At 38.4% G+C, this 12,807-nt stretch overlaps 1 protein-coding gene and 1 non-coding gene across 2 annotated transcripts; one reads left to right on the forward strand and one right to left on the reverse strand.

Moving 5' to 3' along the window:
* Positions 1–5,126: 5,126 nt before the first annotated feature.
* LOC141641000 (uncharacterized) lies at positions 5,127–5,471 on the reverse strand. The gene has a single exon (XM_074449678.1). The coding sequence runs from the start codon at positions 5,469–5,471 to the stop codon at positions 5,127–5,129; it is 345 nt and encodes a 114-aa protein (XP_074305779.1).
* Positions 5,472–11,384: 5,913 nt separating this feature from the next.
* On the forward strand, positions 11,385–11,491 carry LOC141644990 (small nucleolar RNA R71). The gene has a single exon (XR_012544588.1). It is a non-coding gene; the product is annotated as a small nucleolar RNA R71 (small nucleolar RNA).
* Positions 11,492–12,807: the final 1,316 nt, after the last annotated feature.

The following is a 12,807-nucleotide window of genomic DNA, read 5'->3' on the forward strand; positions in this document are numbered from 1 at the left end:
GGAACATCTTCCACCTCCATTACACATTCCACTCTCATGACATATTCGACTTTGGATGCTTGTATTTCTTTAGTGGATTGTGATGGTTCCTTGAGAATGTCATTTATCCACATGGATTGCTCATGGGTGTGCTCTTTTTTGGCTAGAGCGGCTTCAAGGAGATCAACTTCCAATGTCCAATGCTTGTCTTTGGCCTCACTTGCTTCTAAGGCTTCCAATGCTTGCAAAGGGTCTTTGATGAGAGAAGTACTCATATGGTCCTCTACACAACAATCTATAATATCTATCTTGCAAAGTAAACTAAGAGAAAATGGTGAGAAGTACCTTGAGGAAATGTTCTTCCTCAAGGTAAAGAAAGACACAACTAAAAACAATTAATGAAAATAAATCAATTGAACACCGTCCCCGTCAACGACGCCATGTTTGGTATGCTTGGAATTGGTTCGTCGTTAAAGCTTTCTACTAAAACAAAATTTATTCTCTTTAAAAACTACTCTTAGTAGAGCGATAAGCAAAGGTCGGATCCCAAGGGACGGATATCGATATAAGATTTCATTTGCAAGTAGTTATGTCCTAAGGTGTCACAAATTTGGGTTGAAATGAGATTCAATCTAGACTAATCAACAAGATGAGTGTAAATTAACGAAACAAAGTAAAGAAATCAAAGGGGTTTGTAAACAATTGATTAAGGGCACTTGGGTATCATGGGTTCATAAGGGAATCATGGAAATAGATCATACAAACATGTTTTCAAATAGATGCAAGTAACTTATTGTTGTGATGGAATCGCATTAGTGTATATCTTACAATTCCGAGGAAGATTTAGGTCCCGGAGCCGAGTCGATCAATACTATACAACACCTACAAGTCGACTTAGTCTCTTCCTATTCAACTCTATGCCTGGTCTAACTAGGCTTGAGTTGGCTTATATCTTACAAGCCTCATTGAAAAGATAAGAGAATCATGCTTGAATTGTCAATCGAGCATTTCATCAAGCATAACATGTGCATAAGTTGAAATCACAACAAGCAAGCATTTAATTATGAAAGCACATTAAATTAAGCATAGATCTAATCTCAGGATTGATTGCCCTAATTCCCCATTAACCCTAGCTAAGAGACTACTCACTCATGATCAAGTTTAACATGCTAATAGGATGTCAATCATATTAACAAAGCAAAACATGATGAATAAGTAATGTGATTAACAATAATTAAGCAAAGGTAAAAGTGATTATACCAACTTGAAATGATCCAAATAATTAAGCAAAGAATAATAGAAGGAAACTTGATGATTGATGGAGAGTTGTCAATCCTCCAATAAACCCCAAATAATGTTCTAATTACCCAACTAAAACTAAGAACAATTGAGAGATTAAGGAAAGCTTAAGATGTGATTAATATTAAAATGTGTATTACAAGTTGGATTAAGACTAAATTAAGAGATTAGAAGGATATTAGAACTTGATTCTAAGATGCTTATCATCTAGGTAGTACAATAGGGTATTTATACTAAAATTAAGTACAAGAATTAGGGTTACTAAGGGCTTAAATAACGATAAGTCCCTAAAAGAAGTTTGACGATTTGCAAGTCCCGTAGGGACACGCGCAAGCTGAGTAGGAGGTCCCTCAGGTACACGCGCGTCCTGGCCTGGAGTATGCTCGGGACTGTAAGGAAATCCGCTCGAGCTGAGCCTTGGGACGCCAGGATCCTGGGCCTAGACGCTCGTCCTAAGCTCGGGACTCCCGGATCCTGGGACATGGTTCCTCCTCCATTCTTGACTGCCTAACAATCCGTGGGGACTTACTTAGGGTCGTGGGGATCTTCATCATTGCCCAATTCACTTGATTTATTTGCTTAGGCCTTTAGTATTGGTCTCCTCTTCGATGCTTGGTCATTAGATGCGATCCATTTAGCTCCATTTTGCTCCATAAATGAAAGGCTAGTAATCCTCTCCTACCAAGGACACAAAACCTCAAAGAATAGGCAAAATAGGGAACTAAAGTTAAGAAATGACCCTAATAGTTGCTAGAAAGCATGGGAACGAGGTTAATTCGGGGACTAAATGTGCACAAATATGAGTCACATCAAGGTTGATTAGTACGGATTATTGATTTACAACTCGAGTAAAGGTGATTTAGTCAGATTATATACATCGGGAACCGTCATAAGACAATAAAAACCGAATTAAAACAAATTTTTACGAATTAGTTATTATACAATGACGGAAAACGGGTTTATATACAAACTTCAAATTAGAAACGGAAATTAGAAAATAAAAAGAAGAACAACATAATTAAAAACATGTATTAAAGACGAATTCGAGGGACTTGATATGAACAAATCGAGCCTCTTGAATCCGGGTTCGATTTTAATGATGAAAACCCGTAAATATCAAATTATAAGGGATTTATGTCGGAATTATTGAAAGGGATTTTGTAAAATGAATTTGTAAACAAAAAAAGAGAACGTGAGAGGAATAAAGAAGAAAACGAAAGAAAATCGAGCCTTCGAATGAAACATAGGAGAAACACAAGGAAGGAGAAGAAGAAGAGCAACAGTGGCTAAGCAGCCTCTGGAAGAGGCGCAGCAAGTGCTGCGACTATTCCAGAAGGCGCAACAGCTGTTGCGTTTCTTCTCGACAGTGTCACTCTGCTGTTCCGTCAAAAGGGTTTTAAAACGTGATTTTGAAAACGGTTTTGAACATACTCGTGATATAAACTCATACATTAATTGATATAAAATAAAAATACAATAAATAAATTGGGTTTTACGCCCTCAGACTTACATGTTTCACGAACCAAGATTAACTAAGTTGTCGTATTAGTGATTGCTCGACTTGATGTAGAATGAAAGTGCCCTCTAAAGAGGAATTGGAAAAAGTTGATTAAAGTGTAGTGGTCAAATTTGTCGGTCATGCAAATGTGACTGGTATTCAAAAGGATCTGAACTTACGTGGTCGATTGATCAATCACGTAGACATCGAAAAGTAAGAGCGCGGTCTTAGAATACAAAGGGAAAAGAGACGGGCAGACACTCGCGTGAGAAATATGTGAGGCGGAGGTCTCTATTTATACTAATCACACGAAGGAATTATGGTAAGGGTAAAATTAGGAAAAGAATCCGGAGGAGAACTGGTAACTGGAGAAAAAGCAGCCCAGGAAGAGGCGCAGCAGGGACTGCGACCTTTCCAAGAGGCGCAGTACCTGCTGCGTTCTCTCTTGGGCAGTTTCCTCCTCAGCAAGAAAGATTTCCGCGATTTATTTTAGGAATTAGGGAAGATGTAATCTTCCTTATTCCGCAAGGTAGACATTTCCATGATAGCAGATAAAATGTAGGAATATTACTCCGGAAAATTCCAGAATATTCCGACTCGAGTTTTAGACGGTTTAGAAAATGGAAGCAGTTTTTTACCCGAACTGCAAATGAAATCTAATTACTGTAAAAATGACCGTATTAGCGCGTAGATGACGACTATGAGGTTGACTCGACTGTTTGAGCTATCACGTGTCAACGAACTTACGAAATGTCAAAAATCGCTCCGCATAGTCAAACACGCGGCCCAATCATCACTGGGTGGTTTACATTGTCCTCGATGGAACAAATGTAGGGTGAAGAATGAGAAAAATAAGAACATGTTTTTCTATTTTTAAATTTTTATCAAAAATAAAGACATGTTTTTGGATATTTTGAATATTTGAAAATAAGAACAAATTTTTGGTGTTTTTAAATTTATAAATTTCCTCCCCACACTTATTTATTTACATTGTCCCCAATGGAAGCAAATGTATGAATGAAATTGAAAACTAAAGACATATTTTTGGAAAATTTATTATTTTTTAAATTTTTTGGATTTTTAAATAAAGGATGCAATGCATGAAAAAAAAATGGATGTACGATGAAAAAATAGGCTATATGAATGCAACTAAGCCATATGACCATATGCTAAAATATATTACAAATGCAAACAAAGTTGATGCAAAAATAAATTCAATACACGCTATTTTAAAGGTATGCATGACTTGATTGGTTGGAGAGCTAATCTAGGTTAACTCTAAATCAATCAAGTGAACTAGATGCAAATGCAAGCATAACATAAATGAGATAAGGTAAGAGAATTTATACAATACAGTGGTTTTTGAGTAACTCCACCAAACCACTTCATTCAAAACTTTATCTCTTTATTTCTTTGGTGATGTGATCCATGTCACATAAAGGACGTAGTAACCAGTCAAAGGCTTTAATAAAAGCCTCAAACAAGCAACAATAGCACCAAAATATATCATACTAAAACCAACTTCTTCTCCAGCGCTTCTTGTTATGGTAGCTAGGCTCTAAGAGGAATGAGATCTCATAGGCTTTACTATTTGAGCAACTCTCTCCATAGTCATCAAGGCAAGGGAAATGGCAGGAAGTAGGAGGTGGAGGAGTCAATTTCTCAACATTGAGGTCTATGATGCTATCATTTATATCCTCGTTTTCTTGACCCTCCAAGTGAACCAAGCCATTTACAAGAAGGAGCGCTTCATTTTTTCAAAGCTAGTGTTAAAACTACAAAGATCATAGTTTTTCTACTGCTCTTCAACTCTCCAAGTATGGCAAGTTCGAATTCATCGACCTCTATTTTCCAACGTTTGCCTTCTTCCCCACACTTACTATTAACATACACTTCTTCTTTATGAAATTTGGAAGGAGATAGAAGTAGTAAGTCTTCCTCATCATCATCAAGAATGTCCCAATTAGGAGGACCATGTTCATCATAGCTCTCATCCTCACACTCATCATGCTCCAAGGTGTCTTCATAAGTATTCCAAACGGGAAGAGCAAGCTCATCATAATAAATTGGTCCATGACCTATCAAACAATCCGAATCTTCATCATCAATTTCATTCTCAAACACATTTTCCAAGATATTCACCAAATAAACACTCCCAAAAAGTAGGTTTTGGCATGGTTCCCGTTGAAGAAAATTCAACCACATTTTCTCCCACTTTGAAAACAAGATTCCTACTTTTGACATCAATTATAACATCTCCGGTCGCTAATAAAGGCCTCCCAAGGATAATAGGAGTTTGTTGATCTTCCGGAATGTCAAGCACGACAAAATATGCCAGAATGTAGAAATTTCACCCTTTAACCGGGACGTCTTCAATCACACCCTTAGGATGTTGCACCAATCGGTCGACAAGTTGCAAAGTCATAGTGGTGGGAACCATATCGCTTAATCCAAGTTGCTTTGCAATAGGAAGAGGTAGGATGCTAACACTTGTACCTAAATCACAAAGTGCACTTTCAATGCTCACATTACCCACCATGCAAGGGATAGAAAAATTACCCGGGTCTTGAAATTTATTGGGCATGTGATTAAGAAAGACGACATTACATTGACCCATCAAATGTATTAAACCTTCTCCCCCAATATCCCTCTTCTTGTTCAACACCACTTTGAGAAGTTTAGTGTAGAGCGGCATTTGTGTAACGGTGGAAGGTAATTAAACTTCAAGCTTATTAAGAATATCCAAGAAGTTAGAGAATTTTTTCTCTTCATTCGTTGCTCTAACTGCATGAGGGAAGGGTAACGGTGGGATATAAGTCTTGTTTGACGTTGCTTATTCCTTAGTGGCCTCCAACTCTTGGGTGTTCTTCTTCTTGTCATGGTAGCTAACTTTTTAAACCACAATTTCTTCTAACACAAAATGTTCATCATATTTGGGTTCCTTATTCACTCTCCATTTTAGTTTCTCTAATTCTTTGCCGCTTCTCAAGGTAATCATGTGGACTTGTTGATGAGGTGGTGGTCCATCTTTGAGATTGGAGCCTTGAATTGGGAGGGGGTGTTACCCTCTTAGAGCATTAGTTGTCCCTTGGTTGGCCATGTAAGAATCGACCGTTCTTTGATGAGCATGGACGTTTAGGAGGTCAGGCCTTAGGAGCTTAAATTGTTGTTCCACTTGAGCTTCTCTTTGAAGGCCCAAGATTTCATGTTCTTCAACATTTATTCAATAGAGGAGTTGGGGTTTGGTGGTTCAATGAATGGAAGGGGTTAGAATGGTTGTTGTTGATGGGGAGGTGGGTAGTTTTGTTGTGGTTGAATGTTTTGGTTGTGAGATGGATATTGGTTGTTGTTTCTTTGGTTAGGTGGAATATAGGATTGGTTGCTTTGTTGCGGAGATATTTGAAACTCGGTTTTAGGTGGAGGCAAGTATTGTTGAGCTTGGAACTTTTGGTCCAAAGGTTTACCCTTATGAGAAAGCCTAGGATCTTTGTTTGGGAAGGTTCGGTAGAAGGATTCTTGGCGTTGGTAAGAGAATTGCCTTGGTTGTTGATCTTATAAAGTATAGCATTATTTTGAGCGATATCGTCGTAGAGTACCAAAGATAAATTTATAAATCCAAACTACTACTATAGCTAGTGGCAGACAGGGTCGAACCACAGAGAGGCGATGCAATTAATAATTGTCTAATTTTAGTCTAAGGTAACAGTTTTGAGGGGGGGGGGTTGATTTGAAACAATTCTATGACTAAAGGCAGTAAAATTAAAATTAAAACTAAACTAAAGTAAATAAATGAGTGATAAAAGAAATTGGATGAAATCAAATATTAAAAGGATGCTAAGATGGTCGGTTCAATGTAGTTTCGACGGCAGTATCCTAAGTAAGTCTGAAATAATCACGTAAGACGGGAAAATAAGAAGTCCTCGCAGTCCATTCTTAACAGGTAGCATCTCTCAATCTAGCTACGGGTCCCTAATATCACTAGTACTGACTCTCGCCCTGAAAAGTGATTTAAAAGCCTAAATTAACTTATCTCTCGATCTTATTAATGTAGTCGTCTTAATTAAGTAGTCTATTTTCCTCCCCTATCTTTCGATCTATCGGGTCGGTCAATTCCTAAGTATTCAACTAGTCGCGTGCACTCGATTCGTCAAATATAGCAATTAAATTAATTAAGACGGAGTTAATCTCACGTGAGCCGATCGATCGACCAGGTAAGGCAGTCGATCGACCATGACGCGACTCAAGTCTATGAAATCTACGCCGCCTACACTAAAGGTGCCCTACATCTTAGCATGAAGGATTTAGCTACTCATAACAGAATTCATAACAATAACGAAATTAACAATTAACAAAACTGGATGCATGATTAAATAAACTAAGTAAATAAGTTGCATAAACGAAATAAGGCTTTGGGAAACTACTCTATGCAATCTAATCTATGAATGAATAAAAGCAAACTGAAATCAAGGAACGTAAATTACCAAATGAAACCAGGAAGAAGAATCCGAAAGCACGAACTTTATTAACGAAAGTAAATTGTATTGAATGATTATGAATTCTAATGCTAAACTCCAAATTGAACCCTAAATATTCGATCCCTAAAATTCTACCTCCCTCCTCTGAAACCTCAGGTTACATTATATAGATAGTCCTCCGTAACTATTATTCCTAAAACCTAATTACATTGGGTTTTCTCGTTTTCCAAATTTGCGTCAGAATCACGGTGTGGTCGATCGACCACAAGGACCAGTCGATCGATCAAACCTCAGTAAACAGTAGCTTCTGATCTTATTCAGGAATCGCGCCCTGGTCGATCGACCATGGAGGTGAGTCGATCGACTTCTTCAGCTGATACTTTGCTCCAGAAGCCTCATAAATTTATCTTTCAAGCCTCGATATGCGCACCAAGTTCGTTTCTTGAGTAAATACTTCATGTTCAAATAATATGCCAAGTACTCGAGGACGGATTAAGCTTGATTTCCGCTAGATTCTTCATGTTTCTCCAATATTACACAAAACACAAAAGTAGACGGAAATAGGGAAAATAGTAGCATAAACTACACAAATGAGCTCTGAAATGCGTGTAAAATAAGGTGTAAAACATCATATTTAGGATACGCATCATTGGGTCAGAGGGTCACATATATCATAGGTGTGGCCTATGCCACCAGAAGTCTCACAAGTAGGTTATGGGAGATAGTCTCATAGAGGATACCTTGGGTGGATATGAATCCTTAGTGGAGATCTTGGTTTTTGAATATAATAAACCTTGGAGTGACTTAGCCTCGCTTCATGATAGGCATTTTCATATTTCTTCTCTTCCATAAGGCTATCAAACTTCTTGGATAACTCATCCAATTTGAGCTAGGTCTCCAACTCTAGCCTTGAAGGCCCATCTCTTTTACCTTCACTTTCCCTTCCTCCATAGCTATTCTCCATTTCGAAAATGTTTTGGATCATTTCCATGATTGTCGCGCTATTTATGCTATCAAAGTTGCCACCGAATTCCGCTACTATAATATCTTTTTTTTTGCAAAGAATTATCATTTCATTTCAAAATTGAAAGGAAATTATAAATTTTCAAAAGAAATAACCACTAGGGAATGCACAAAGGAACCCAAAATGGGAAGGCCTAACTATTGAGATAAGTAAGAATAGAAGCCTGAGTTAAACTAGAAGTATTCATCAACACCCGGACAACAACAGTATACTTAATGCAACGGACAAGATCATCAGCACTAGTCTTAAGTTGCTGAAAGATCCTGGCATTCCTCTCTCCCCATAGCTGATATACCACAGTGGCCAAGGACATGTGAAACCAGGCTTTTTTCCATCGATTAGGCCTTGCACAAGAAATAGAAGTAGCCAAGTCCTGGGAAAGAGTCTGACCAGCACGATTGATTCCCATCCATTTCAGAATACTAGACCAAATAACAACAAAGAAGGGACACTGGAAAAATAGATGATCGTGAGTCTCTTCCTGCTGCTCACAGAGCACACAATGATTAACAAACTGGAACACCCTGCATTTAATGTTATCAACAGTAGCTAGCTGATGCTGAGCAGCCAAGGAGCAAATAACTCTGGTGTTAGGAATAATGCGAGTACAAACTAAGCCCTTGGATCAAAGACCTGCAGAAGAGCAAGCTCTCAGAAACATGTAAACTATACCAAGTGAAAGAGCAATATCCTTTGCCAAGCTGCATAAGAGAGCTTGAGAGGATTGAAAACTACCAATCAGAGCATTCAGACTGTCACGAGCTTTGAGGATATCTTTAAAACAAGTGGAAAACCAGTCCGTACTAGCAATAGTCCAGATGTTCTGCAGCTTAAGAGTATAACTCGCATGTCACCTAGCCCAAAGACCCTCAGGAGGATTGGAAAGCTTCCATACCCACTTCAAGAGTAAGGAAATGTTCCAAGTAGCAGCATCTTTGATGTTAAATCCTCCACTCTCCCATGGAGAACAAATATGTTTCCAGCTTTTAAAGATCATTTTCCTATGACCATCAGAGAAGCCCCAGAAGAAATCCTTGTAATGTTAATTGAGTTGTTTAACAACAGCCATAGGCAGTAGAATGCAAGAGGACCAAAAGTTCTCAAGACCAAAGACAACAGAATTAATCAATTGGAGCCTACCAGCATAAGAGAAGAGTTTTGAAGTCCAGTGATGGAAAGCATTTTGAACTAACAGTTATTCTAGAATCATTTAAATGAGTACCCAGGTACCTAAAAGGAAAGGATCCCTCATAAAACCCAGTGGCTATGAGGATAGCCTGTTGTACACTAGTAGAAACACCTCCAAAATAGATGTTAGTCTTATCAACATTAGTAGCTAACCTAGAAAGTTCAGCAAAGTCAGATAAAGCATTCTTAACAACTAGAACAGATGGAACATCCCCTCTGATAAAGATCATCAAATCATTAGCAAATACTAAATGAGTAAGGTTGAGCTTGCTGCACTTAGGATGAAAAGAAACCGACTCTTTTTGACATAGTATTCTCAAGTATCTAGAAAGGACCTCCCTGCTCAATACAAAGAGATAAGGAGATAATGGATCTCCTTGTCTAATGCCACTTTTCCCAGGAAATAACCCAAATACTACTCCATTGATCTTAAATGAGTACCAGGTGTTAGTAATGCATCCCATCACCCATTTTATGAATAAAGGGGGAAAACCAAAGACTGTCAACATGTTAGCAATAAATTTCCATTGAAGAGTGTCAAAAGCTTTTCTAATGTCTACTTTTATAAGACATCTAGGAGAAATATTTTTCCTAGAATACCCTTTGACCAGAAGCTAGAAAAGCATGATGTTCTCAAAGATGTTCCCCCCTTAATGAAAGCAGCTTGCTCTTCTCCAATTATGGTAGGAACAACTTAGTGCAACCTCTTAGTAAGGATCTTACTGATGGTTTTGTAAAAGACAGTGCAACATGAAATAGGTCTATAATCCATGATTGAAGCAGCAACCATTTTTTTTGGGAATTAAGGAGATGAGAGTAGAGTTTGCCTGCTTGGGCATGTGACCAGTTTTGAAAAAACTAGTGGACAACAGAGAAAAATTTAGAGCCAATGATATGCCAAGAAGATTTTAAAAACCCAGAGGAGAACCTATCAACCCCAGGACTACTTCTAGAATCAATGCTAAAAACTGCCTTTTGAATCTCCTGACAAGAGACAGGTTGAGTAAAGAAGGAGTGGTACATAGGAGTGACCTGAGGTCCTTTACCCAGAAAAGATAAATCAAGCTGAGTAACCTCTTTATATCGACCAAGGAGATCAGAGTAGTATTCCTGGAATGCAAAACTGACTTTGTCCGGTCCTAGCTTAAGGACTCCATGTTGATCCTGAACAACTCCAATAATTTGTTGATGCTTCCTTTCATTGATTTTTGCAAAAAAATATTTTGAACAACTATCTCCCTACTGAATATGCATAAGTTTAGCTCTTTGTGAAAGAATAGCTAATTCAGCAGTTTTAAGTCTAGAATACTCAGCAAGCCTGTGCCTCTCCTCCTGAATAAGAACAGTGGAAAAGGGATCACACCTAAGTTTGGATTGACATTTGAGAAGATGTTCCTTAGCATCCTTAACTCTGACTTCGATCTGACTAAAGTTTCCCTTATTCAAACAGTAAGAGCATGTTTAACATTCTTGAGTTTCTCAAAGAAACAAAAAGAGGGACTACCAGCCTTAGAGGTACACCAAGCATTGGTGATAGTGCTCTCATAATCAAGGTTATTTATCCAACTATTGAGGAAACTAAACCTCCTCACCACTTTACAGTCCTCAGAAACAAAAACAAGGATAGGAGAATGATCACAGACACCCATTTCCATGAAATGGCCATAAGAAGTAGGAAAAGAAGAGAACCAATGAGGATTAATCAGCACTCTATCAAGTTTAGACCAAACCCTAGTGGAAGCATCTTACGTGTTAGTCCAAGTCAGATCACTACCAGTAACAAAAATTGCAAGTGGTAGAGCTCGAACACCTGACCTTTTATATAAGATGTCAAACACATACCACTATGACCGCTGCTATAATATCCCTAAAGCTTGGTTCAAGGGCTTGGAATAATGTTTAGGTGATCATCCACTTGGGAATACCATGATGTGGGCAAGAAGTAAGGAGGTCCCTAAAACGCTCCCAAGCCTCGCTTAATGTTTCTAGATCCCTTTGCTTGAAGCTTTGGATCTCATGCCTTATCCTTACGATCTTGGATGTATGGTAGAATTTGTTAATGAATGCCTTGGAAAGACTAGCCTATGTAGTAAATGTACCCGGTTCATGAGAATTAAACCATTTTCTCGCATTATCTTTCAAAGAGAAAGGGAAGAGCATGAGTAGTATTTGCTCTTCGGTTATGCCATTGTGCTTGATTGTACCAACTTTATCCATAAACATGACCAAGTAGCCATGAACATCTTCATTATTTATCCCATGGAAGGTGTCTTGTTGGATGAAACAGATGACATGGTGACAAAGATCAAAGGTGTTTAAGGCATTTGCTCCATAATTGATTGTCGGGCAAGACCGGTTAGGGTCCGTCCTATTGTAATTAGGGATGTCAATTTCACCCGAATACGTTTTAAACCGATCCACCCAAACAATTTAAACGGATGAAAACCCAAAGTAAATGGATAAATAATGGGTGACGGGTGAATCGGGTGACGGATCGGGTTGGGTTTGGGTTGAGATATTTCACCCATCACCCGATCCATCCACTCGTTTATAGATTTAAAAAATAATTATTTTTCACCCCTTTATATATATACTCCTATCCTTTTCAAAACCCTAAGCAATTAGCAAATCATCTCTCATTCTCTCTGCATGCCGCCATTATTATACTCTCTTTCTCTCCTTACTTTTCAACCACCACAAAATTCAAAAAATATCGCTCTTCAACCACAACCAGTCACACCAATTACATACCATTTTGGAACTTCTCAAACCACCGACTCTCAGTTGTTGTCTACAACAATCCCCCTTTGTCCACCGCCAGTGGTGGTTTCATGGCACCTATCTCCGCCCACGAGTGAGATCTTCTTAATTCCATCACTTTTGATACACTAGCGACCGTCCAAGTATCTCTGCCACCACTTCATCCTCGTCGTTAAGGCATTTTAGGTGTTGTCGTAGGTGGTGCATTGGTTCTAGAATCAACTTAGTCATACACCATTTTAATAGAAATTGCTCTCATAATTAATTGGTTGTACTCCATATAATTGAAATTCATGGATGTGATTGAACTTTAACACATCTAATTTGTACAGTTGCAATTTCATTTGGATTTTATATATATATATTTTTCTCATCCGTTAATCACCCGATCCACCCGAATCACCCGCGGATGACGGATGGGCTGGATTCGGGTAGAGGGTTAATCGGTTGATGGGTGAGTTGGGTGGACTTGGTGGAGTGGGGTGATGGATGCGGGTGAGCCTCCACCCGATCGAAAACCGATTTGTTGACATCCCTAATTGTAATAACTCATTGGTTGGTCCACCATGTTATTGTTCACAAGG

The sequence above is a fragment of the Silene latifolia genome, chromosome 2, assembly GCF_048544455.1.
Source record: "Silene latifolia isolate original U9 population chromosome 2, ASM4854445v1, whole genome shotgun sequence".
NCBI classification, from domain to species: domain Eukaryota; kingdom Viridiplantae; phylum Streptophyta; class Magnoliopsida; order Caryophyllales; family Caryophyllaceae; genus Silene; species Silene latifolia.